A 27,431-nucleotide genomic window follows, 5' to 3' on the forward strand; every position below is an offset into this window, starting at 1 on the left:
TCAATAAAAATGACTAGCTTCATGGCTTTTGCATCGTCTAAAGAAGTAAAGCATTCATTTATCCAGATTTAACTTCCTTATTGTTTTATTTCCAAAACATTCTCTATTGTTGTGTGTTTTGACTTAAGATTTAACTCCAACACATCAGAAGTAGCATCTGGGGGGGTTTTAGTCTGAGTGCAAAATTGTTCAACTGACCAATCAAGCTTTGTAATTGCTCCTCTTCTTTAGATATAACTTCATCTTTCTGTCATAACCTAATATGTTTAACTGGGATAGAAGCAACGCTCTTAATTGGATTGTTGATTTAAAGTTATTTCAGATATACTTTGCTTAATATTGAAACCAATATATTTGAAAGCACGACAACTCTGACTCCCAATTTTAAATTCTATGCAATTTCGGCAGTACCACCCAATATGAAACATCAACATACATCTTGAAGATGCCTGAAAGTTTCCTTTCTGATACCAATAAAACATTGTGGGATTTGCTTTTAGTTGAACACAGCATATTTTAAGCAAAACAGATCTCACCAGGAAATAACATATCTTGGAAGTATAATTCAGGCTACATAAAGCCATAGATATAGGTTTGAATAGATTTCCTTCTACATTTGCTGCCTGTTTGGGCAGTTTCAAAACCACTTCTCTCTGAAAAGTAAAGCCCTGCAGAAATATAGCTTTTATGTCAATTGACCTACACTCTCAGGAAGCAATGGCCTAAGGAAATAAAAAAATTTCAAATTAGTTTCCAGCTGTGGGAGAATCCACTCTAAAGTCTATATCACCCAGTCACTTTTCAAAAACCCCTACTATCTAGCCTCATTATAACCGCATAAATCCCAGCTTCAAACACCTTTTCAGTACACAATCACACAGTGCAGAAGAGGCCCCTCGGTCCATCAAGTCTGCACCAACACGTGAGAAACACCTGACTTACCTACCTAATCCCATTTACCAGCACTTGGCCTAGAATGTTATGATGTGTCATGTGCTCATCCAGGTACTTTTTAAAGGATGTGAGGTAACCTGCCTCCACCACCCTCCCAGGCAGCGCATTCCAGACCACCCTCTGGGAAAAAAAGCTTTTCCTCATATCCCCCCTAAACCTCCTGCCCCTCACCTTGAACATGTGTCCCCTCGCGACTGACCCTTCAACTAAGGGTAACTCCTGCTCCCTATTCACCCTGGCCATGCCCCTCATAATCTTGTACACCTCAACCTGGTCGCCCCTCAGTCTTCTCTGCTCCAAAGAAAACAACCCAAGTCTATCCAACCTCTCTTCATAACTTAAATGTTTCATCCCAGGCAACATCCTGGTGAATCTCCTCTGCACCCCTCCAGTGCAATCACATCCTTCCTATAATGTGGTGACCAGAACTGCACACAGTACTCCAGCTGTGGCCTCACCAAGGTTCTATACAACTCCAACATGACCTCCCTACTTTTGTAATCTATGCCTCGATTGATAAAGGCAAGTGTCCCAAATGCCTTATTCATCACCTAATATGCCCCTCCGCCTTCAGAGATCTATGGACACACACACCAAAGTCCCTTTGTTCCCCAGAACTTCCTAGTGTCATGCCATTCGTTGAATACGTCTTTGTCAAATTACTCTTTCCAAAGTGTATCACCTCACAGTTTTCAGGGTTAAATTCCATCTGCCACTTATCTGCCCATTTGACCATCCCGTTTATATCTTCCTGTAGCCCAAGACACTCAACCTCACTGTTAACCACCCAGCCAATTTTTGTGTCATCTGCAAACTTACTAATCCTACCCCCCACATAGTCATCTATGACGTTTATATAAATCACGAATAATAGGGAACCCAGCACAAATCCCTGTGGTATGCCACTAGACACAGGCTTCCAGTCACTAAAGCAGCCTTCTGTCATCACCCTCTGTCTCCTGCAGCTAAGCTAATTTTGAATCCACCTTATCAAATTACCCTGTATCCCATGTGCATTTGTCTTCTTTATAAGTCTCCCATGTGGGACCTTGTCAAAGGCTTTGTTGAAATCCATTTAAACTACATCAACTGCACTACCCTCATCTACACACCTGGTCACCTCCTCAAAAAATTCAATCAAATTTGTTAGGCATGACCTCCCTCTGACAAAGCCATGCTGACTATCCCTGATCAAACCTTGCCTGTCCAAGTGGAGATAGATACTCTCCTTCAGAACTTTCTCCAGTAGCTTCCCTACCACTGACGTGAGACTCACTGGTCTGTAGTTCCCTGGCTTATCTCTACAACCCTTCTTAAATAGTGGAACCACATTAGCTGTTCTCCAGTCCTCTGGCACCGCTCCCGTGGCCAAAGAGGAATTAAAAATTTGGGTCAGAGCCTCTGTGATCTCCTCCCTTGCCTCCCTCAGCAGTCTGGGACACAAATCATCCGCACCTGGATATTTGTCCACTTTTAAGCCTGCCAACACCTCCAATACCTTGTCACTCCCTATGTCAAGAACCTCGCAGTCCTTCTCCCCAAGTTCCATACCTTTATCCTCATTCTCTGGGTGAAGACGGATGTGAAGTATTCGTTCAACACTCTACCAATATCTCTGGCTCCACCCATAGATTGGTTCCTAATGGGCCCTACTCTTTCCCTGGTTACCCTCTTCCCAAAGAATATCTTGAGATTTTCCCTACTTTTACCAGCCAAAGCTTTCTAATAGCCCCTCTTTGCTCTCATAATTGCTTTCTTAAGCTCCACCCTGCACTTTTTGTACTCCACTAATGCCACTGCTGATTTGCTCCCCTTGTACCTGCTAAAAGCCTTCCTTCTCGTCCTGAATATCTCTGGTCATCCATGGTTCTCTGGGCTTGTTACTCATTCCTATCACCCTACAGGGAACATGTTGAGCCTGTACTCTCCCCATTTCCTTTTTGAACGCCCCCCACTGCTCTCCTGTAATTTTCCCCACAGGTAGCTGTTCCCAGTCTACCTTGGCCAGATCCTGCCTTAACTTACTAAAATCTGCTCTCCCCCCATCCAAAACATTTTTTTTGCAACTTGTCTATTTCTTTATCCATAACAAGCTTAAATTGTACACCTTTGAGACAGAACTGGGTAGCCAATTCTGGCACCTCAGAACAAACTCCAAACTACCTAACTCCCTTTGTTTTGCCTTTCATTAGTTTATTCTCAAGTTTATTGACAGCACTAAAACTTCATGACTACGAGGACTTCTGCTTCTAGTTCTGTTGCGATATAGTTCAGTGATCTTTATTTCATTATCTAATTTATTAAAGCTATAACGTCTACTTCCACTTAATGTCTTTCAGGATTACTATTTTGAGATTTCCCTCTTATGCTCAGAGATTATTTCTCCAGATGATCGTTATCAGACACAATTACTTTTGGACTCTCCATTCTTTTACCCCATTTTGCCAGTCCATGGATTTCGCTTCTTGACCATCATCCTGAACATTTAACCAATATTAGAACTTGCTTGTACCTTTTCCTGCATGTCCCACAATCATCATAATCCTCCATTCATTAGAACCCCCCGGAATAAATATCACTTGACTACCCATTCTGGGCAATTGGCCTGTGGATGTGATAGCTCTGTCATGTATGTCACCTTATCATGTATGTCACAATCGCTCAAGTTACAGGCACACTCTCTTAATACCAGTAGCCTCTGGACTGAGGCCATGCCAAATTTTGGATTTTGCCAGATTTTGGGTCACGTGCTTTGGGCAATGGGCAATGCGAGTCAGGTGGGGTCAAAAGTCGCTTGGAGCGCCAGTGTAGACCGGCGCACAAGCAGCGAAGGGAATAACTAGTCCGACGTTATGCAATGCCTAGCTGAATTGTCCAGAAAAGTGTCCGGTTTTCTTCGGAAAATGTTAGAAGCTATTATTAAGGACATTATGGCACAGCACCTGGAAAAGTTCAAGGTAATCAGGCAGAATCAACAAAGCTTTGTGAAAGGGAAATCATATTTAACCAATTTATTGGAGTTCCTTGAACAGTCTCATGTGCTGTGGATAAAGGTGGGCGTACTGTACTTAGATTTCCAGAAGGCATTTGATAAGGTGCCACATCAAAATTTATCACAGAAAATAAAAACTAATGGCATAGGTGGTAACATATTGACATGAATATAAGATTGGCTAGCTAACAGGAAACAGTAGGCATAAATGTATCATTTTCTGGTTGGTAAGATGTGCCACTGGTGTGCCACAGGGATCAGTGCTGGGGCCTCAACTTTTTACAATTATATAAACGACTTGGATGAAGAGACCGAAGGTACAGTTGTTAAATTTGCTAATGACGGAAAGATAGGTAGGAAAGTAAGTTGTGAAGAGGACATAAGGAGGCTACAAAGGGATTTGGATAGGTTAGGTGAGTGGGCAAAGATCTGGCAAATGGAGTATAATGTGAGAAAATGTAAAATTGTCCAATTTGGCAGGAAGAAGCTTATCATCCAAATGGTGAGAGATTGCAGAGCTGAGATGCAACGGGATATTGGTGCATGAATTGCAAAAAGTTACCATGCAGGTACAGCAAGTAATTAGGAAAGCTAATAGAATGTTATCGTTTATTGTGAAGGGAATTGAATACAAAAGGAAGATGGTTGTAGTTGTTGGAGATGAGTTACCTCTGTTCCAGGACATCACTGCAGGGTAGTGTCATAGGTCCAACCATCTTCAGCTGCTTCATCAATGACCTTCCTTCCATCATAAGGTCAGAAGTGGGGATGTTCGCTGATGATTGCACAATGTTCAGCACTGTTTGCAATTCCTCAGATACTGAAGTAGTCCATGTCCAAATGCAGCAAGACCTGGACAATATCCAGTCTTGGGCTGACAAGTGGCAGATAACATTTGCGCCAAGCAATGAACAGACGCATGGGAACATCACCACTTGAAAGTTCCCCTCCAGGCCACTCACCATCCTGACTTGGAAATATATCATCGTTCCTTCACTGTCGCTGGGTCAAAATCCTGGAACTCCCTCTCTAACAGCCCTGCGGGTGTACCTACACCACATGGACCACAGCAATTCAAGAAGGCAGCTCACCGCCACCTTCTGCAGGGCAGTTAGGGATGGGCAATAAATTCTGGCCTAGCCAGCCACACCCACATATAATAACGCCCATATCCAGTAAATTAATTTTAAAAAAGATTATGCTTCAGTTATGCAGGGCATTGGTGAGACCACATCTGGAGTACTGTGCATGGTATTGGTCTCCTTATTTAAGGAAGGATGTAAATGCATTGGAAGTAGTTCAGAGAAGGTTTACTAGACTAGTACCTGGAATAGGCGTGCTGTCTAATGAGGAAAGGCTAGGCTTGTATCCGCTGGAGCTTAGAGGAGTAGGAGGCGACTGGATTGAAACATATAGGATGTGAGGGGTCTTTGACAGGGTGGACGTGGAAAGGATGTTTCCCCTTGTGGGAGTGTTAATGGTTCTAATATTTTTACCCCTTCCTGCAAGGTAAACCTACCCTATTGAACTTATTTTTAGCTTAAAACCTCAACTAAGAGAAATTTAAGATTATTAAAGGAACTTAGTCAGCTTTATCAGCTATTGATCGGGTCCTGAAATAAAATGTCCTCACTCCTAGGAGTTTTCAAACCAGCAAAATTACCTCAGGGTAGAGTATATCTACAGGTATATTATAGCAGAAAAATCTCTTTTTAAGTTTACCAATATCAGCACTTAGAATCCTAAGAATTTTAGGATATTGTTATCTATATGTGGGCTCGTGAGGACAAGTTTGAGGCTACAACTCTTTTATACTTTATGAATATTTATTTAAGAATCAATTATAGGTTACATTATAATAATGAAGACTATATATACGGTAATTAAAAATAGTTATAACATGACAATTCTATTTAAAATTACATGCAATTTTTAAATCGACTTTAATGAACAATTTGGGTATTCAAACAAAAATTAATTTGAAGATTATACTTACAATCCAGTATAATTTCTTTATAATATGGAGTGTCTTTGTTTTAACCTTCTTTAGGGGAATTCTTTGCAGAACTTCAACCCTTTGTGTCCTAAGATGGCTGACTTAATGTCTCCGTATGCTTGTATCTGTATGTTGACTTTTTAAAAATTTGTCTCTGTAGCTCAGTGTACGTTATTCACTGTATTCTACAAAAACAATTTTTTTATTACGTCTTATCAATTTTCCTTTCTGTGAATCCGTGAGGGTCAGTTGTTTACTGTCGAAGGTCTACAGGTGTTTGGTTTTCTTCCAACGATAAGGCAATTCAAGGTCCTGTTATAAGTTCCTGCGCTTTCTGCGTCTAGCGTTTTGGCAATGATTCAAATGCTGCATAATGTTGTTAAATTTTTACTTCAATAATGTAATAGGCACCTCAATTTCTTCATTAAATGGGTCACTTCCTCTTCAGGAGAAATTAGAATTAGGGGTGACTATTTAAAAATAAGGGGTCACTCATTTAAGACAGATAAGGAGAATTTTTTTTCTGATTGTCGAGTGTCTTTGGAACTATCTTCCTCAAAAGGTAGTGGAAGCAGAGCCTTTAAATATTTTATAAGGCAGAGATAGATAGATTCTTGATAAGAAGGAAGTGAAAGGTTATCAGAGGTAGGCAGGAATGTGGAGTTGAGGTTACAATCTGATCAGCCACGATCTTATTCAATGGCGGAGCAGGCTCGAGGGGCCTTGTGGCCTACTCCTGCTCCTGGTTCATATGCTTGTATGTTCGAACAACTCCAGTTTTTAAACAACCGGTTTTGAGTGAGTGTGCCTATACCACTATCCAGTCCTGATCTATAGCATTCTATTCCTCAAAATCCTCATCACAAAACACAAACATTTGAGGTACGAGATGCCTCATTTACTTCCGTAAGCTGCTGAGAATCTGAGATTTGTAATTAATTTATTAATCAGGAGGAATGAACCTCAACAGTTTGATTGCCATGTTTGGTAAGTGTTGGCTTACCACACAACTTATTACCTTACCAGAGTCTTTCCATTCCTTATGACCTTTTATAGTATACCAAACCTCCTGAATTGCACGTGTGTTTCAGATGGTCTTATTTAATACAGCAGTGCTCTAAATTCTTTCAGACCTCAACCTTGATGAAAGCCCAAGCGGTTGTTAACTTGCAGTCTGGTTGCTCAGCTAAAATTTTAAGTAGCATTTCATTGTAAAAGAGATCATGCAGTGATCAAAGTCAGTTGCTGAAAGGACTTTCAACTGTAGTATTCATGCCCATGATTTTCATATTTGCACATGTCTCGGAACTCATCATTGGCAAACCTTTCTCCATTATCAGTCAGAAACTTGGCTGATGTCTCAAGTCCAGTCCTTAGCCATTTCTCCATGATTAGTCTACAATAACCCTTTTGTCCTTATTATGTGTTATTCTGGTTGCCAGGTCAATAAAATGTTGGATGTGATCCCATACCTTTAGATCCATGGCAACTAACTAACTCTTTAAAGTTGAATGCCAGTGGAGGCCTTACAATGGTATGTTGTAATGTCCTCTGATACTTTTTACAGATTTCACAATTCTCACTAATCTCTTCTGTTAGCCTCATACCGTATTACACCTGCATCTTTTATCAAGATTTTTAACCTTTGACAAGTAGAGTGAGTAAATTGTCTGTGTAACTTCAGAACAATGTTTTTCTCCCTCCGATTCTTATCACCTGGCGCCATTAATACTTGTCTAACAATCTTATGAGAAACATCAGGTTTTGTTAAGGGGCTACAATAACGTCCTAACATGATAAACTGCAGATCAGCTTACTTTCCAAAAATAATTGCCTTGCCATCCTCCATGTCAAGTTTCATTTGTATCTTTTCTGTAGAAGTTATTCAACAGAATCTACACCAGTACCAGTATTTCGAAAGTGGCTTAATCAGCTATCATAAATGGAAATACAACACTCTTTAATAACCTCAATGTGTTGTCTTCACAAAACTAAAGCAAGGAATATTTTCATATTCCTTAATCTTGCATCAACCCTCACTCCTTAGTGAATGAAAAAAATATTTTAACCAACCTGTCCCACATACTGGTGCAGCACAAGTGCTATCTAGTACTGCACACTGAAAGAATCTGCAACTAATACATTCATCACAGGACTAAAACTGCTTGTGACCAATATAATTTGTTCAAAATCATCATTATCTTCATCCTTTTCCTCAGAATTCTCTTTGTTATATGCTATTTTGAGGACCCTGCCTCTTTGTTAGGTGGAATTCATGCATAATAACATTTTGAAATCACACCTAAAGCGCTATTCGTTGGATATTTCTGGGATTTGTTTGCTAGTTTTGTTCCAATTTTGTCTTCTGCTGCAATAGCCAGAATTAATAATAGTGCTTTCATTGTCATTCTGTCAGGCTTTAATTCCTCCATTGTATCGATGCCTGCATACGGTCTCTGGACTATTTCAAAATCTGGCATTGAGTCTTCTACTTTTTGTGCCACCACAGAATGTCTCATTTGTTCCATGAAAGCTGAAGGATTTTTTTTAAGTCAGCAGGCAACTGATCCAATATGATCTTCCTCTGCAAGAACTGAACACCAATTAGAAGCAGCTGCCTGTCCACATGAAACTCCTTAGTACAATCCAGGAGTTTAAGGGCTAGTACCGATTCAGGGATCCCCAAATTTGATTTTGTCGATCATTTATATATATTCTTACACGGAGTGACCATCTGTTTTCCAAAATTTTATCAACTTCTATCCATGCTTCAGAGGCATTTAGCTTTCTACTAAATTTAATCCAAGAATTCTAATAGAAGATTCAAACTTTCACCATATCTAATTGACAGGTTTCCATTTCATAAAATACTTTACTTCTGGTTTTACTTCTTGCGTTAGCCATGGCTCAGTTGGCAGCACTCTCACCTCTGAATTACAAGGTTCTGGGTTCAAGTCCCACTCCAGGGCTTGAGCTCAAATATCAAGGTTGACTTTCCAGTGCGGTACTGAGGGAGTGTTGCACTGTTGGAGGTGAAATCTTTCAGATGAGATATGAAACCAGGACCCCATCTGCCTGCTCAGGAGAGTAAAAGATCGAATGGCACGATTTTGAAGAACAACAAGGAAGCTATATCCTTGATACCCTGGCCAATATTTAACCCTCAATCAATACCACAAAAACAGATTATCTGGTCGTTATTACTTTGATATTTGTGGGAATTTGTTGTGCACAAATTAGCTGCCTGCATTACAACAGTGACTATACTTCAGAATACTTAATTGGCTGTAAAGATTTTGAGACATCCAGTGGTCACAAAAAGTGCTTATATAAAGCAAGTTTTTTATGTAAGCAGCAAAAACATCAAGTCTATACCTTTGGTAGGGACATAACCCATGCACACATATCCACTTCATTCTTCCACTGGTCACACAGTTCAGATTTGGAACATCGGAGGATAATCATGCCCTGACAATTTATACTTGCTTTCCACAATGGCCACTAAGATTTTAGTTTTTTGTCTGAATTTTTTTTCTTAGTTTCCATCCTTCACCTTCAGGCAACCATCTTCTGTTACCGTGCTAATCGTTACACCCTTTTATAAGCATTAATTTACAGAGATACATGTTACAAACATGCACCTCCAAACCCAGCAACCACAGTTCTTCAGTCTGTTCTTATTTATAGGGGAACACGTGAATCAATTCCCAGTTAAAGCCCACCATCTGCATACAATTAAATACAATTAATATGCAGTTAATAAAGTGCCCCTTCCTATTTGATTCTTTGTAGTTAATTTTAAATTATGACATACTGAATGATGTGCTTGCATAATCAGCTGAATTAGTTACCGTTTATTTAACATTGTATGTGGGGAAAGCTATTGTAATGTTTGAATATTATATTTATGTATTTACATAATTTTAACTTAATATTTGAATACTAAAACTAATTTAAAATGCAATTTTTACAAATGACTAAAACCTGTAGATTATAATTGCTTAATAATTGTGGTCCAATTGTTTGTGCAAAATTACAGTGAATGGCCTGCAAGATGATGGATGCTTTGTCTGTGGTTAGTCAGCTGGCTTCAGAACCTCAGAATAGAGAAGCCATTGTTAAAGACAAGGGTTGTCTTCCTGGCCTGGTTCTGTTCCTGGACCACTGCAATCCACAAGTGTTGCATTGTGCCCTTCAGGTATGTAACTTTCTATTTGATCTGCTAAGTATTTTCGTTTAGGACAAATTACAGTGCAACTTAATCCTGAAACAAAATCTTAGCCTGTGTCTGGAGATTAAACTGTTACACTCTAACTAGTATAACAATCTTTTAAAAAATTACCGACTTTCTGTACTGTCATTGAATTTACTTCTGGTGAGTTGCGTATGTAACTTTTTTTCCATTATTCTTTCATGGGATGTGGGTGTCACTGGCAAGGCCAGCATTTGTTGTCCATCCCTAATTGCTCTTGAACTGAATGGCTTGCTAGGCCATTTCAGAGGGAAGTTAAGAGTCAACTACATTGCTGTGGGTCTGAAATCACATAGGCAAGACCAGATAAGGATGGGAGATTTCCTTCCCTGAATAGCACTAGTGAACTGGATAGTTTTGAAATTATTTGCATGGTCACCATTACTGAGATTAGTTTTATATTCCAGGCTTGTTAATTGAATTTAAGTTCCACCAGTTGCCATGTGAGATTTGAACCCGTGTCCCCACAGGATTACCACTGTACTACCATCTCCCCAAAGAACTGGCTGTTACACCATCTACTGCATTTGTCCACATCAGCTTTCTTGGACACACTAATGAGCAACTGCAAGTTTTACTCCACTATTTGCAGAACAGCAAGATTTTTACCAGGCTGCAATCTTATTCTCACTCTCATCACTTAAATACCTAGTGTTCTGCCGATGGAGAATTCTTATGAAATATAGGTGTGTTTGCAATATTGGAAGCTTACTTATTCTCCCTCTCCACCCCCCCCCCCTTTTTAACTCTTATTATTTAATTTGTTATAGTGGGTAAAATAGCTGGGAAGGCAGAATTAAAATCATCTCCCATAATAAAAAGATTAAATTTGAAGATTAATGTTCTGTCTATTTTAAGGCCACCAAAATTGAATAAAAACTTATCATGCAAGTACCTTTGTTCTCCTATTCTGTCATCTAAATACAAATAATATTGCTATTTGATGTATTTCTTCTGGATCATTTTGACTGGCATAGTATTCCCTTGTTGTCAGGCACTGCGATATCTAGCAGAATGTCCTTCTAACCGAGAGATCATGAAAAATGAGTTGGGAATGATGAGTAATCTTGAAAGGCTACAGGAAAGGTAACTATGTTACATACGATTTCTACCTAAGATTTAAAGTTCTAGCAATTTTAGAAAATTGTAACGTTCAATAAAGTTCTATCCTTGAGTGATAGCTTATGCTTACTACTTTTAAAAAGATTTTGGGATATACGAATTAGGAGCAGGAATAAGCCACTTGGCCCTTCGAACCTGCTCCAATATTCAATTAAGATCATGGCTGATCTAATTGTAACCTCAACTCAACATTCCCACCTACCCCCAATAACCTTTCACCTCCGAAACTGTTCAACCTTTCCTCGTAAGACAACCTGTCCATTCCAGATTTTAATCTAGTAAACCTTCTCTGAACTGCTTCCAATGCATTTACATCCATCCTTAAAAAAGGAGACCAATACCATGCACAGTACTCCAGATGTGGTCTCACCAATGCCCTGCATAACTGAAACATAACTTCTCTACTTTTTAATTCAAATCTCCTTGCTTTAAACAATAACATTCCATTAGCTTTCCTAATTACTTGCTGGCATACTAATCTTTCATGATTTATGCACTAGGACACCCAAATCCCTCTGCATCTCAGAACTCTGCAATCTCACATTTAGATAATAAGCCTGTTTTTTATTCTTCCTGCCAAAATGGACAATTTCACATTTTCCCACATTATACTCCATTTGCTAGATTTGTGCCCATTCACTTAACCTATCTATATCCCTTTGTGGCCTCCTTATGTCCTCTTCACAATTTACTTTCCTTTAGTTTTTGTTAATTCTTTCCTGGAATGTGAGCATCGCTGGCAAGGCCAGCATTTGTTGTCCATCCCTAATTACCCTGAATGGCTTGCTACTTCAGAGGGCAGTTCAAAGTCAACCACATTGCTGTGAGTCTGGAGTCACACATAAGCCAGACCAAATAAGGATGGCAGATTTCCTTCCCTAAAGGACATTAGTGAAACAGATGGGTTTTTATAACAATCGATGATAGTTTCATAGTCACCATTACTGAGACTAGCTTTATTAACTGAATTCCAGTTCCACCAGCTGCTATGTTGGGATCTGAGCCCATGTCACCAGAGCATTAGCCTGAGTCTCTGGACTGTCCAGCGACATTAACACTATGCCACCATCACCCGTCACCTATCTCTGTGTCATCAGCAAATTTAGCAACCATACCTTCGGTCTCTTCATCCAAGTCATTTGTAAAAGTAACTTGTAAAAAGTTGAGGCCCCAGCACTGATCCCTGTGGCACACCACTCGTTATATCTTGCCAATCAGAAAGTGATACATTTATGCCTACTTTCTGTTTCCTGTTAGCTAGCCAATCTTCTATCCATGCTTATATGTTACCCCGTACACCATGAGCTTTTATTTTCCGCAATAACCATTTATGTGGCACCTTATCAAATGCCTTTTGGAAATCTAAGTACAGTACATCCACCTTTATCCACAGCACATGCCACTTCTTCAAAGAACTCCAATAAATTGGTTAAACATGATTTCCCTTTCACAAAACCATGTTGACTCTGGCTGAATACCTTGAATTTTTCTAAGTGCCTCTATAAGTCTTTAAAGTCTTATTATTAGCTTCTAACGTTTCCCTATGACAGATGTTAAGCTAACTGGCCTGTAGTTTCCTGCTTTTTGTCTCCCTCCCTTTTTGAATAAAGTAGTTACATTCGCTATTTTCCAATCTAATGGAACCCTTCCCGAATCTAGGGAATTTTGGGAAATTAAAACCAATGCATTTTCACCAGCCATTTCCTTTAAGACCCTAGGATGAAATCCATCAGGACCCAGCTCCAACAATTTGCTCAGTACCACTTCCCTAGTGATTGTAATTTTCTTGAGTTTCTCCCTCCCTTCCATTTCCTGATTTACAGCTATATTTGGGATGTTACTTGTATCCTCTATAGTGAGGACTGATGCAAAATCAAGGCTATTGGCCAAGTGCTGGCAAATAGGATTAGGTAGGGAGGTAAGGTTTCTCACATGTCAGTGCAGACTCGATGGGCCAAAGGGCCTCTTCTGCACTGTGTGATTCTGTGAAAATAATTGTTCAATTCACCTATCATCTCCTTATTTTCCATTATTAATTCCACACACTTACTTACTATAGGACCAACGTTCACTTTGTTAACTCTTTTCTAAATATCTATAGAGACTCTTACTGTCTGTTTTTATATTTCTAGCTAGCTTTCTCTCATACTCTGATTTTCCCCTCATTAACCTTTTACTTATTCCTTGCTGTTTTGTATATTCTGTCCAATCTTATGATCTGCCACCCATCCTTGCGCAATAATAAGCTTTCTTTTTAAGTTTGATACTGTCGTTAACTAGTTTCCTTCCCTTTAGCCATAGATGGTGGGTCCTTCCCTTGGAATTTTTCTTTCTCACTAGAATGTATCTATTCTGTGTATTAGGAAATGTCCCTTTAAATGTCTGCCACTTCATCTCTATGGACCTCATTTGCCAGTTCTCTTTAGCTAACTCTGCTTTCAAGCCCTCATAATTGTCCTTATTTAAGTTTAAAATACTATTCTTAGACCCACACTTCTCTACCTCAAACTGAATGTAAAATTCATTCTTCTTATGATCCTTAGGGGTGCCTTCACTATGAATTCATTAATTAATCCTATCTCGTTGCATAATACCAGGTCTAGTATAGCATGCTCTCTAGTTGGCTCCTGACCATGCTGTTCTAAGAAACTATCCCAAAAACATTCTATGATTTCCTCATCTAGGTTTCCTTTGCCCATTTGATTTTTCCAGTCTATATGTAGATTAAAACCCCACAATGATTATTGCCATACCTTTCAGACAAGCTCCCATTATCTCTGCCTTGAAACTCTATCTTACCGTGTAGTTACAATTAGGGAGCCTTTACACCATTTCCACAAGTGGATTCTTGTCTTTATCATTTCTCATCTCTCCCCAAACTGCTTCTACATCCTGGTTTCCTGAACTTAAGCCATCCCTCTCTATTGTGCTAATGCCATCATTAATTAACAGAACCACCCCTCCACCTTTTCCTAGCTTCCTGTCCTTCTGAATTGTCATGTACCCTTTAGAAATCAGGTCCTAATCTATGTCACCCTGCAGACATGTCTCTATAATGTCTATCGTACTTATATTCCTCTATTTGTGCTATCAGTTCATCTGTTTTGTTTGGAATGCTACATGCATTCAGATACAGAATCTTTAGTTTTGTCCTTTTATTATTTTTGTAACCTCTAGCCTTATCTACTGATTTACTCTTAGACCTGTACACTCTGTCTCTTCCTGTCATGGTCTGTTTATCATTTCCCATATTAATGCCTTTCTCCCTTACCTTGTTTCTGCTCTTTGATTTATCACATCTTCCCAAATTAGAATAACTAAAATTAACACTTCTAAGCTTTTTAAAATATTATCACTAAGTAATTGTAGACTTCTATTTCTTGACTTATCCATTGAATTTTGCCGTGAAGGCATAATGTGCTTAATGTAGGCGAAGTAAACCTTTTGCCCACTACCTCCCTGCGCTGTGTAAAAGCTTGTCCTGTGGTTTTGGGCCATGTTTCCTCCTCTTCCCATTGTATACCCTTATGATTGGAAGAAATATTTTTTCCAAGAGTGATAAGACTGTTTTTAAACACTATGTAAAGCATAATCATAGTGGCCACTTAGTACTTTTCATCCATTGCAGTGTAGTCTTGTGCTAGATGATTCTGAGCTTTTCTGCTTTAACATTTCTAGGGCATTTAATATTTAACTCAGATGGCAAAGCATAAACACGCCAGCAATAACAGTCTTGGGATAGAGCTTTCACTTGATTCTCACAGAGGTTGTCAGCTTTGACATTTGGTTCATTTATTCTTCCATTGGAAACAGCTTTGCTGCTTCTTCTCATCATGGCAGCAGTAGGACATTGCCGAATCCACCAATCCTTCTGGATTCTTGTATGCACCCATTAGCAGATTCTGCTGCATTGTATTAGATGATGTAGCAAAATCTCTTCCAAGTATTGAGTCCTATTCTCAAATCGCTTCAATGAATTATTTGCTGTGCTCAACAAAAGGGAAGCTGGATATCAATAGACTCTTTTTTGCATTTTTGGTATGATGGCAATGATAATAGTTGTTCTCTCAGAAGACTATATACATTTCTTCAGCTAAGCATTCATTACCAAGTGTCTGAAAATCAACCACTGTTGTTCCAGCTTGTGTAGCTAGTTGTCCCCCTGAGAGGCAACTAAATTGAGGAGAAAACTTTAATTTTCCTCTTTCAAGCTCTAGGCCAGATTGAGCACTGTATGTTGCATTTAGCTGTCTTAGTTATCTGTCAACATGAAATGCTAATAAACCAGTAGTAGTGTTATGACCACTCAGCAACCCTCTAACTTTTCCATGATGGAGTGTTACTCCAGCATTCATCTTTAGAAACGGGAGGTTCATCCAGGTACAATCTGGGAAATGTTTGATTCTGCAGCTTATTTGCATCTATGAAGATGGCATGTATCTTCTGTATTGACAAATGTTTATGCCTTCTTTCATCCATTGGTTCCCGGGATCTCTCAGAAGATTTAGGCAGATAAAGTAACATGGAAGTCAGCATTCTACACACTGCACACAGTGTTTTGCAGCTCTCCTTTCCATCCTGAAAGGACACTCATCTAAGATTTCTGTCTAAGGTACTTTCTAAGTCCAGCTTTAATAGGAAATGGATATTTCACTCTTTTATCTATTGCTTCACTTTGCTAAGGATATTTCCATTATCTGTTTGTTTAACTTTCAAGATCAGCCATACTGAGGGCAGAGTCTTGCGCCTCGTGGGCGCACGCTCGACTTGAACGGACGTGAAATAGCACAAGATGACATTGGGCGAGAATCCTGATATCATCCCACATGCGAGCAATCTTCAGGTCGGCAGGCACCTGTGGGTGTCGGAACCACGCCCGCCATCAATTAAAAGGCCACTTAAGGCCATTAAAAAAGCAACTGTTTGTGATTTTACGTTGCCCGTGCGATTTCACACTCATCACAGAGGCAAATCGGGCAGGCAGCCCACATCTTACAAAACTTCATCCAAGGGTGGGATAAAAAGGGTCAGCAGCATTGCCATTGTGATAGTGAAGAGTTTAGGAGATAGTTTGCTGCTGGTTGCTTATTTGAATTTGACAGCTTCATCCCTCTTCTGAGCTTCATTCTTAGCATTTCTAGACTTCATTTCAGGACTCAAAGGTGTTTCCAAGGTGCCCCCCCCCCACACCCCCCAACCGGGAATTTTGACCATGTGGACCCTTCCAGGTATCAGACAGCCTTCTGTAACCCTGGCAATGGGGATTGTGGTCTCTGCTGGTGGCACCACCTCTGAGGGGAAAGAGAGGGGCAGAAGAGAGAGGAGGCCAGGTGTCCCTATGCAGCTTCCAGAAGAGGGACCTGTGAGAGGAGAAACACAGGCACAAGGGGCACAGGGCCAGCAGGTGGTCTAAGGCATAAGGGGCCACAGAAGATGCCTCTATCCTGCTGCCAGGGTTTACATGCAGCAATGCGGCTACCTCAATATGTCCAAGGTACAATTACGAAGGAGATTCTGCCACTCCAAGGAGACAGTGACATCCATTTATCATATGAATGGGCCCGAGATCACCTCCAACTATGTAGGTGGACAACCCATGTCACTGGCTCTGAAGGCCACAGTGGCCCTCAACTTCTATGCCTCTGGCTCTTTCCAGCGGTCAGTGGGGGATCTTTGTGGAGCATCCCATTCAGCTGTCCACAGTTGTGTCGAGCTGGTAACAGAAGCCCTGTGCAGGCAGGTAATGACATTTATTCATTTCCAGACAGACAAGGCCAGCCAGGCTGAGCCAGAGGCTTTGCAGCATTTGCTGGGTTCCCCCACATTCAAGGTGCAATCGACTGCACATATGTGGCCATCAAGGCGCCAGTGGATCAGCCAAGTGCCTTTGTCAACAGGAAGGGCTTCCATTTGATGAACGTCAAAATAGTTTGTGACCACAAGATGCAGATTCTGCAAGTCTGTGCAAGGTGCCCTGGCAGTTCCCATGTCGCTTATATCCTCAGACACGCCCAGGTGCCAAGGCTATTCAGTGTTCCAGCCCAACTGGATAGATGGATAGAAATTTAAAAAGACCAGGAGCTGAGCTGCCAGAGTGGAGATTTATAAAGAGCAGGAGCTGAGCCGCCAGAGTGGAGATTTAAAAAGAGCGGGAGCTGAGTTGCCAGAGTGGAGATTTACAAAGAGCAGGAGCTGGACTCAGAGCTGAAAGCTGCGCGAGGATGTTACGATTCAAGAAGTGACGGATGCAGGGGAGGCAGCTGATAGGTAAGTAGGGCCAGGTGAATACCTCTACTACTTTTTCTACTAATTAAACTGCTGCAGTCCATTAGCTGAAACAAAATAAGGTGAAGTCCTTGGATTGTAGTAGGAGTGTTTGGAGTCGAATAAGGCCTCTAGCATAATTAGTATTCTTTAAAGGGAGTAACTAATGACCTTAATCTAAATGGAAGTCATGGCAGCAGCGCTCTCACCTATGATATGCTCTTCCTGTGCTATGTGGGAAGTCATGGACACTTCCAATGTCCCTGGCAACCATGTGTGCAGGAAGTATGTCCAGCTGCAGCTACTGGCTATCCACATTTTGGAGCTGGAGCTGCAGGTGGTTCACTGTGGGGCATCCACGATGCTGAGATTATCATGGTCAGAACATTCAGTGAGGTTGTCACATCGTAGTTAAAGACTGAACAGATAGAAAGGGATGGGTGACCACCAGGCAGAGTAGAGGAAGGCAGATAGTACAGGGGTCCCTCTCTCTAACAGATATACCGTTTTGGATACTGTTGCGGTGAGATGACTTCTTGGGGAACGCAGCCCGAGCCAAGTCCATGGCACCATGGGTGGCTCTGCTGCACAAGATGGGAGGAAGAAGAGTAGCAGGGCCAAAGTGAGAGGGGATTCAATAGTAAGGGGAAGAGGCAGGGGTTTCTATGACTGCAAAAGAGACTCCAGGATGGTATGTTGCCTCTCTGGTGCCAGGGTCAAGGATGTCTCGGAGAGGCTGCAGGACATTCTGAAAGGGGAGGGTGAACAGCCAGTGGTCGTGCTACATATTGGTACCAATGACATAGGTAACAAAAGGGATGTGGTCTCTCAAGCTGAATATAGGGAGTTAGGACGTAAATTAAAAAGAAGGATCTCAAAGATAGTAATCTCAGGATTATTACCAGTGCCATGTGCTAGCAAGAGTAGAAATAACAGGATATATCAGATGAATACATAGCTGAAGAAATGGCGTAGGGGGGAGGAATTCAGATTCCTGGACATTGGGACTGGTTCTGGAGAAGGTGGATCCAGTACAAACAGGACAGGTGGCATCTGGGCAGGACCATAACCAATGTTCTTGCGGGTGGGGTTTGGTTGGGGGTGGGGGGGGGCGGGGAGGAGATGTGTTTGCTAGTGTGGTCGGGGAACATTTAAACTAGAATAGCAGGGGTTGGGAACCTGAGCAGGGAGACAGAGTAGGGGGAAACAAGTATAGAAACAAAAGACAGAAAAATAGGAAGCAAAAGTGCAAGGCAGAAAAAACAAGGGCGAGGAATAAATGGGGTCATAGTCCAAAATAAAACTAAGATGACTAACAAGGTTAAAAAGACAAGTCTAAAGACATTGTATCTTAATGCGCGGAGCATTCTCAATAAGGTAGATGACTTAACAGCGCTAATAGATATAAACGTTCATGATATAGTTGCAATTAAGGAGACATGGCTGCAAGGTGACCAAGGATGGGAACTGAACATCTAGGGCTATTCAATATTTAGGATGGACAGACAAATGGGGAAAGGAGGTGGGGTAGCATTGTTAATAAAGGAGGAAATCAATGCAATAGTGAAGAAGGATATTGGCTCAGAAAATCTTGATGTGGAATCTGTTTGGGTGGAGATAAGAAACACCAAGGAACAGAGAACCTTGGGAGGTGGGGGGTTGACTTTAGGCCCCCAAACAGTAATGGAGATGTAAGTGAAGGCATTAAGCAGGAAATTAGAGACACTTGCAATAAGGGTACACCTGTAATCATGGGTGATTTTAATCTACACATAGATTGGACAAACCAAACAAGCAATAATACTGTAGAGGAGGATTTCCTGGATAGTTTTTTAGACCAATACGTTGAGGAACCAACTAGAGAGCAAGCTATTCTAGACTGGGTATTGTGCAATGAGTAAAGATTAATTAACAATCTTGTTGTGCAGGGTCCCTTGGGGAAGAGCGACCATAAAATGATAGAATTGTTCATTAGGATGGAGAGTGAAGAAGTTGAATTCAAAACTAGGGTCCTGAATCTAAATAAAGGGAACTACGAGAGAATGAGGCGCAAGTTAGCAATGATGGAGTGGGGAACCTTACTAAAAGGGTTAACAGTGGATAGGCAGTGGCTAATATTTAAGGCATGAATTACAACAATTATTCATTCCTGTCGGACACAAAAACAAAACAGGAGGTGTGGCTAAACATGGCTTACAAAAGAAATTATGGATAGTATTAGATCCAAAGAGGAGACACATAAAATTGCCAGAAAAAGCAGCAAGCCTGAGGATTGGAAGTGGTTTAGAATTCAGCAAAAGTGGACAAAAAGATTGATCAAGAGGAGGAAAATGGAGTATGAGAGTAAACTTGCAAGGAACATAAAAACTGATGCAAAAGCTTCTATAAATATGTGAAGAGAAAAAGATTAACTAAGACAAACATAGTTCCCTTACAGTCAGAAACAGGAGAAATTATAATGGGGAGCAAAGAAATAGCAGGAGAATTGAACACATATTTTGGTTCTGTCATCACAAAAAAGGACACATATAATTTCCCAGAAATGTTAGGGAACCAAGGGTCTATAAGAGGGAGGAATTGAAGAAAATCAGTATTAGTAAAAAAAATGGTGCTAGAGAAATTAATGGGGTTAAAGGCTGAAAAATCCTCAGTGCCTGATAATGTACATCCCATAGCACTAAAGGAAGTGGCCCTGGAAATATTGGATGCATTGGTGGTCATCTTCCAAAATTCTATACATTCTGAAACGGTTCCTACAGATTGTAAGATGGCAAATGTAACCCCACTATTTAAAAAAAGAAGGGACAGAAGAAACAGAGAATTACAGATCATTTAGCCTAACATCTGTAGTGGGGAAGATGCTAGAGTCTATTATAAAAGACGTGGTAACAGAACACTTGGAAAGCATTAATGGGATTAGACAAAGTCAGCATAGGTTTATGAAAGGGAAATAGTGCTTAACTAATCTACTGGAGTTTTTTGAGGATGTAACTAGTAGAATAGATAAGGGAGAGCCAGTGAATGTGGTGTATTTGGATTTCAAGAAAACTTTTGATAAGGCCCCACATAAGGGGCTAGTGGGCAAAATTAAATCACATGGGATTTGGGGTAATATGGATTGAGAATTGGTTGACAGACCGGAAATGGAGAGTTGGAATAAATGGGCCTTTTTCTGGGTGGCAGGCGATGACTAATGGTGTACTGCAGGGATCCGTGCTTGGGCCCCAGCTATTCACGATGTATATAAATGACTTGGACAAGGGAACCAAATGCAATATTTTCAAGTTTGCTGACAACGAAAACTGGGCGGAGTTGTGAGGAGGATACAAGGAGACTTCAGGACGATTTAGACAAGTGTGTGTAGGCAAACACATGGCAGGTGAGGTATAACGTGGATAAATGTGAAATGATATGCTTCGGTGTGAAAAACAGAAAGCAGAGTATTATTTAAATGGTGATATATTGGGAAATGTGAATGTATAAAGGGACCTGGGTGTCCTTGTACACCAGTCAATGAAAGTAAATAGGCAGGTGCAGCAAGCAATTAGGAGGGCAAATGGTATGTTGGCCTTCATCGCAAGTGCATTTGAGTTCTGAAGTAGGGATGTCTTACTGCATTTATACAGGGCCTTGGTGAGACCACACTTGGAGTATTGCATGCAGTTTTAGTCTCCCTACCTAAGAAAGGATATACTTCTCATAGAAATAGTGCAGCAAAGGTTCACTAGCCTGATACCGGGGATGGTAGGACTATCGTATAAGGAGAGATTGGTTTGACTGGCCTGTATTCACTAGAGTTTAGAAGAATGAGAGGGGATCTGATTGAAGAATATAAAGTTCTAACGGGGCTAGACAGACTAGATGCAGGGAGGTTGTTTCCCCTGATTGGGGAGTCTGGAACCAGGGACCATGGTCTCAGGATTTGGGGCAGACCATTTAGGACTGAGATGAGGAAAGTTTCTTCATTCAGAGGATGGTCAACCTGTGAAATTGTCTACCACAGATCTCTGGAGGCTAGGTGACTAAGTATATTCAGAGAGAAATTGATAAATTTTTAGATATTAGGGGCATCAAAGGATATGGAGAGAAAGTGGGAATATGGCGTTGAGATAGAGGATCAGCCATGATCATAGTGAATGGCGGAGCAGGCTCGAAGGGTCGAATGGCCTACTCCTTCTCCTAGTTTCTATGTTTCGATGATGGCTGCTGAGTGACAAGGGCTATTGAAAAGGTGGCTTATGACGCCTCTCTGCCACCCAAGAACAGAGGCAGAGCAGCGTTATAATAGGAGTAATGCCTCCACAAGGGCAGTGATAGAAAGGATCACAGGTCTTCTGAAGATGCACTTCCAATGCCTGGACTGTACAAATCGTCCTTGACAGACAAACCAAGCAATAATGTTCATACAATAAAACACAGATTGCTCTTTTGACTAATTTACAATATTGCAAAATCTTAAGATGCTCCTCAGACATTACAAAGGATCTCCTCTGTTAGGATGTAATTTTTCCTACCTCAGAGCCATAGGCTGCAGGAAACTAGTAGCTTTTCTACAAAGACTTAGGCCTGAATTTTTCCCTCATTGGGCGCGTGTGATCGGTGGGCCCGGGAGGAGACGGGAAACAGGCCTGCGACCACGTTTGACCCCCGACTGCGATTTCATGCTGGCTGGCCAATTAAGACCCGTCCAGCATGAAATGCATCTTCCGAATGGTCGGGAAGAGCCAGGCGGGGGCCTGTCGGGCACCAGGTTTAATGGCAACCTGGCAGACGCTTTAAAACCGGCAAAGGCAGTCCCCTGAAGGCTGCCAGTGGAGAATCTTTATAAGGTCCAGAGACTGGAACGATGGCCCCACCAGTGGCAGGAAACCTCAGGCAGGAGGGCAGGTTGCGTGGGCCCTCAGTCCCCTGTTTCTCAGACGAGTGCCTCTGAGTCCTCGTGGAGGAGGTGGGTGTCAGGCAGGACACCCTCGTTCCCAAGGATGGCAGAAGGAGGCCACCTTACCAGACCAAAAAAGCTTTGGAGGAGGTGGCAGCCGAGGTCAGCAGCCGCAACATTGTGAGGCGCACATGGATGCAGTGCTGCAAAAGGTTCAACGACCTGCTGCGCTCAGCAAAGGTGAGTACCATGTTGCCATGGATCAGTGTGGAGAAGTGTTAAGATCTGGCTGTCCACCCATGGAGCTCAAGGGTGTTAGAGTCTGAGTGCCAACTGTCAGTGACGAACCAGAGCTGGCCGAGGGGCTGATCCCTGACTACTTGGCCTGAGTGCCTTGCAGCTCAGGAGCCACGACTCGGATGTGTCCTGCAAGGTGCCCCTCAGGTGGGGTTGGCCAGGCTGCAGTGGCACTACAGGTAGAGAGTGGACTAATCAGTCCTCCTCTGTCCTTTCAGGAGAAGAGGAGCCATAACACCATCGAGAGGTCAAGGACAGGCGGAGACTCCCCAAACCACCTAATATTGACGAGGATTGAAATGGACGCTTTGGAGCTGGAATGCCACCACCCACCTCAGCCAGTCATGGAGAGCCTGGGATGTCTCTGACAAAGGTTAGAGTGCAGTACACAGAGGTGAGAGCGTTGGATGGTGCAAGCATTCTTGTGTAATCTCATCATTAATGGGAGCCTGAAACCTGGAGTCCCCATTGATCACTGAAAGACGATGGCACCATGATGCAGATCTCCATTGTCTTACCAGGCCACCTAGCATGCACAGTGAGAATGTGATGATTTGAACTAATGACGTCATTGTTCTCCCTTAGATTCGCCAACGCACACATGAATGCAGGACCTCAAGGAGCCACCCTTGTTGCCAGAAGACCACCAGGCTTCAGATGCAGCTGCGTCACACTTGCTCTCTGAACCAGGCACTAGCGCAGATACCAGCACCTCAGTGGGTGTTAGATCATTGGCTACAATGTCAGTGCACAGCGGTGAGGGCACTGCACACTCGCTTGTGGAGCAGGCGGAGGCAGAGAGTGCCCAGGGCGCCATCAGTTGGAGGACTGCTGGAGACCAGGATGATGCTGAGTTGAAAGCAGATGATGAGCCTCTGGGGTTGTCCATTAAGCAGCAGATTCTGGATGTCCAGCGGGATATGCGGGAGGATCTGGCAGAGATCCAAGAGGGTTGGCGTGCATGGTGTCCGTTGTGGAGGATTTCATGCGAAGCATGAGCACTGCATTGACCCTCAATGCTGAGCCCACTGCCTCCTCCATTGAGAGTGTGACGACTCTCATGAAGCGGCAGCTCCAGAAACAGAATTAGGAGTTCCTGGGGTTGCGCTGGGACCTGCAAGCCCTCATACAGGCAATGACCTCAGGCGGTCAGTGCCAGTGTGGGAGATGGATGAGGCACCCAGAATCCCAACTAGGTGCCCGTCCTTCAATGGCAAGCAGGGAGGTCCAGACTGACCTCAAGTTGGCGCACAACCTACTTGTCTCTGTGGGCTTCCCTCAGGGTGCTTTGGATGACGGCAGTAGCTCCTCTGTCCCTCTGCCAGTAACCGTGGCATCTGAAGAGGCTGCTATGACTAGGGAAATGCCAGCTGTGGCACTGGCTGCTTCCTCCCAGGCGGGGCCAGCATAAGCTCCACTGGCCAGAGGACGACTGCCAAGGTCAACAAGGCACCAGAGTCAGCAGGTTGCCTCCAATGCTGCTGCCAGCATGGGGAGGGGGGGTGGTGTTGGGGTGTGGGGGGTGTGCAACAAGACGCAACACTCATAAGCTTAAACTTAAAGCACCATGAGCACAAGAGGGACTGTTCACGGGTGATCTTCTGTTCTGCCACGTTTTGTTAATATGTTTACTGGTGTGGCCAATAACACCAGATATAGCTATGTTCATTTTTTGTGAGTGTCAAAATGATATAAATTTTGCATTTGCCTTAATGGCCTTAGTATGCTTCACCTTATTTTGGTGTAGGGCATGCCACTATCTAATGCTGGATGTGAGCGGCTCTAAACTTTATTGCATAGGCATTAAGTGGACTTTGGTTTCAAACGAAAGGGTCATTTCAGGCCTGGATGGAGGCAGCAGCTCTGGCATGAGGTAGAAGCAGATCTTTGGCAGCCTAGTTGATGGAGCGTTGGATCAAGGCGCCCTTACCTCCCTGAAGGATACCTGTGGAGTCTGCCTTTATGCCCTTGGTGTTCTCCTCACCATGCTCCTCTTCTGACTTACAACTGGATTCATCCTTTGTGGCCTGTGGAGTTGCCTCAAGATCCCCTTTCTCCAGTGGGCCCCCCTTGCCAGTGCCAGATTGTGATATGTGCAGCATGCAACCACAATCAGTGTCACTCGCTCTGGGGGGTATTGTAGTGCTCCCCCTGAATGGTCCAGGGTTTTGTATGAACATTATTGCTTGGATTGTCTGCCAAGGACGATTTGTACAGTCCAGGCATTGGAAGTGCATCTTCAGAAGACCTGTGACATACGAAATGTGAATTAGGAGCAGGATTAGGCCACTTGGCCCCTCGTGTCTGCTCGGCCATTCAATAAGACCATGACTGATCTGAATGTAATCTCAACCCCACATTCCTGCTTACCCCAGATAACCTTCAAGAATCTATCTAGCTCTACCTTAAAAATATTCAAAAATTCTGCTTCCACTGCCTTTTGTAGAAGAGAGTTCCAAAGACTCACAATGCTCTGAGAGAAAAAAAAATTCTCCTCATCTCTGTCTTAAATGAGTGACCCCTTATTTTTAAACAGTGACTCCTAGTTCTAGATTCTCCCACAAGAGAAAACATCCTCTCCACATCCACCCTGTCAAGACCCCAAGGTTTCAACTAAGTTGCCTCTTACTCTTCTAAATTCCAGTAGATCCAAGCCTAAACTGTGCAGCCTTTCCTCATAGGACAACCGGTCCATTCCTGGTATTAGTCAAGTAAACCTTCTCTGAACTGCTTCTAATGCATGTAAGTAAGGAGACCAGTATCTATACACAATGCTCCAGATGTGGTCTCACCAATACCTATACAACGGAAGCATAACCTCCATACTTTTGTAATCAATTCCCCTCATAAATAATAACATTCTATTAGTCTTCCTAATTACCTGCATACTAACCTTTTGTGATTCATGCACTGGGACACCCTCTGAATCCCAGAGCTCTGCAATCTCTCACCATTTAGATATTAAGCTTCTTTTGTGTTCTTCCTGCCAAAATAAACAATTTCACATTTGCTCATATTATACTGCATTTGCCCACTCACTTAACCTATCTATGCCACTTTGTAGCCTCCTTAGGCCCTCTTCACAATTTACTTTCCTACCTATCTTTGTGTCATCAGCAAATTTAGCCATCATTCCTTCGGTCCTTTCATCCAAGTCACTCATCTCAATTGTAAAAGGTTGAGGCCCCAGCACTGACCCCTGTGGCATACCACTTGTCACATCCTGCCAACCAGAAAAAGATCCATTTATGCCAACTCTCTGCTTCCTGTTAGCTAGCCAATCTTCTACCCATGCCCATTTGTTACCCCCTACACCATGAGCTCTTATTTTCTGCAATAACCTTTGAAGTGGCACTTTATCAAATGCCTTTTGGAAATCTAAGTACAGTGTAGTTTGCACATTTTTAGTTCAGAAATAATGGCTGTGAATATTATTTTTTTTCAAAGTGACTGTTTCCTTCCTCTCATTAAGTTACTACTGGGTCAATGTCCAGTGACACATGGAAGATTTTAAAAAATAAACTATCTGATAGGAACCTACCATACTGAGCACATAGGCCTTCTTCTGGATAAGGTACGAGAGGGGTTGTGGGCCAGACTGTTCTTATTATGTTATCTACTTGAAAGTTTCCTTGGCTTTAAAATATTAAATAATGGTTCCACCACAAAAGCATATTTTTATATCAAAATCTGACAAAGGATGTCCATCCAAAACCTTCACCTATCTTTTCTCATTTCCACTGCTATATTTTCTGGGAGATATTCAGATTTCTAGCAATTACAATTTCTTTTCTGGCACTTTAATATTATGGAGGAATCACATAAGAAATAACTTACATTGTTGTGGACTGCTGTTATGTCCCCAGGACATCCAAAAGGACATTGCAACCATTGGAGTACTTTTGAAGTGAAGCTAATTTGCATACAGTGAAGTCCCACAAATATTAAATGGTTGAGGGAAGAATTTTGGCTGGGATATCTGAAAAACTTGTTGATGTACTACAAACGTCTGAATGTTTTACATCCATCTGAGCAGACATTAGCTTTAAAATCACCTGAAAGACCATCAACAATGCAGAATACCCTCAGTACTGCACTGAACTGTTAGCTTGGATCATATGTTTAGATCCATTAAAGGAAGGCATGGCAAAATCACAAAGATCAGACTGTTGCTAAATAACTCAATTTATCTTGTAAGTCACAATGTTGGAGAATGTGATTTAATATATAATTTTTCATACTATAAAATGTATAAGAAAAAAATTGAAATTACAAAATGCCTTTGACGATCGTAGAATTTCCAAAAGTGCATCACATCCAATAAGTCGCTTTAGAAGTGTAGTTACTCTTGTTATGTAGGCAAACATGAGCCAATTTGTGTATAACAATGTCTCACAAATAACAGTGAAATGAATGACCACTTAGTCTGTTTGGTATTGGTCAGGGTTGAACATTGACAGAATGCCAGAAGGGCTCCCTGCTCTTTGAAAAAGCACCATATGATGATATATAACATTCAGTTTAATAAGCCAGCTTAAATTGCCTATCCCTGACCCAGAATAGGGCTTGATATTCCACCTCAAACCTTCTGACTCCAAGATAAGAGTGCCATCACTGATTGTCATCTTCATTCCCTCGAAATAAGGATAACATATGCCAGGCTTTATGATTTGTG

The 27,431-nt window shown here is 41.9% G+C and overlaps 2 protein-coding genes across 5 annotated transcripts in view; one reads left to right on the forward strand and one right to left on the reverse strand.

Moving 5' to 3' along the window:
• The window catches only part of mtfr2 (mitochondrial fission regulator 2), a 50,599-nt gene extending 44,547 nt beyond the window's left edge, over window positions 1-6,052 (reverse strand). Inside the window, exon 1 of the mRNA XM_041187308.1 lies at window positions 5,943-6,052. The gene's annotated coding sequence lies outside the window, so the exon portion shown is untranslated. The remainder of the gene's footprint in view (window positions 1-5,942) is intronic.
• The window catches only part of armc1l (armadillo repeat containing 1, like), a 69,369-nt gene that overhangs the window by 23,184 nt on the left and 18,754 nt on the right, over window positions 1-27,431 (forward strand). For all 4 annotated transcript variants that reach the window (XM_041187314.1, XM_041187315.1, XM_041187312.1 and 1 more), the window contains exons 2-3: window positions 9,982-10,140; window positions 11,189-11,280. In XM_041187314.1, the coding sequence (XP_041043248.1) occupies window positions 9,985-10,140; window positions 11,189-11,280 (248 nt within the window). In that variant the 5' untranslated portion in view covers window positions 9,982-9,984. The remainder of the gene's footprint in view (window positions 1-9,981; window positions 10,141-11,188; window positions 11,281-27,431) is intronic.

Source organism: Carcharodon carcharias, chromosome 5, assembly GCF_017639515.1.
Source record: "Carcharodon carcharias isolate sCarCar2 chromosome 5, sCarCar2.pri, whole genome shotgun sequence".
Taxonomy (NCBI): Eukaryota; Metazoa; Chordata; class Chondrichthyes; order Lamniformes; family Lamnidae; genus Carcharodon; species Carcharodon carcharias.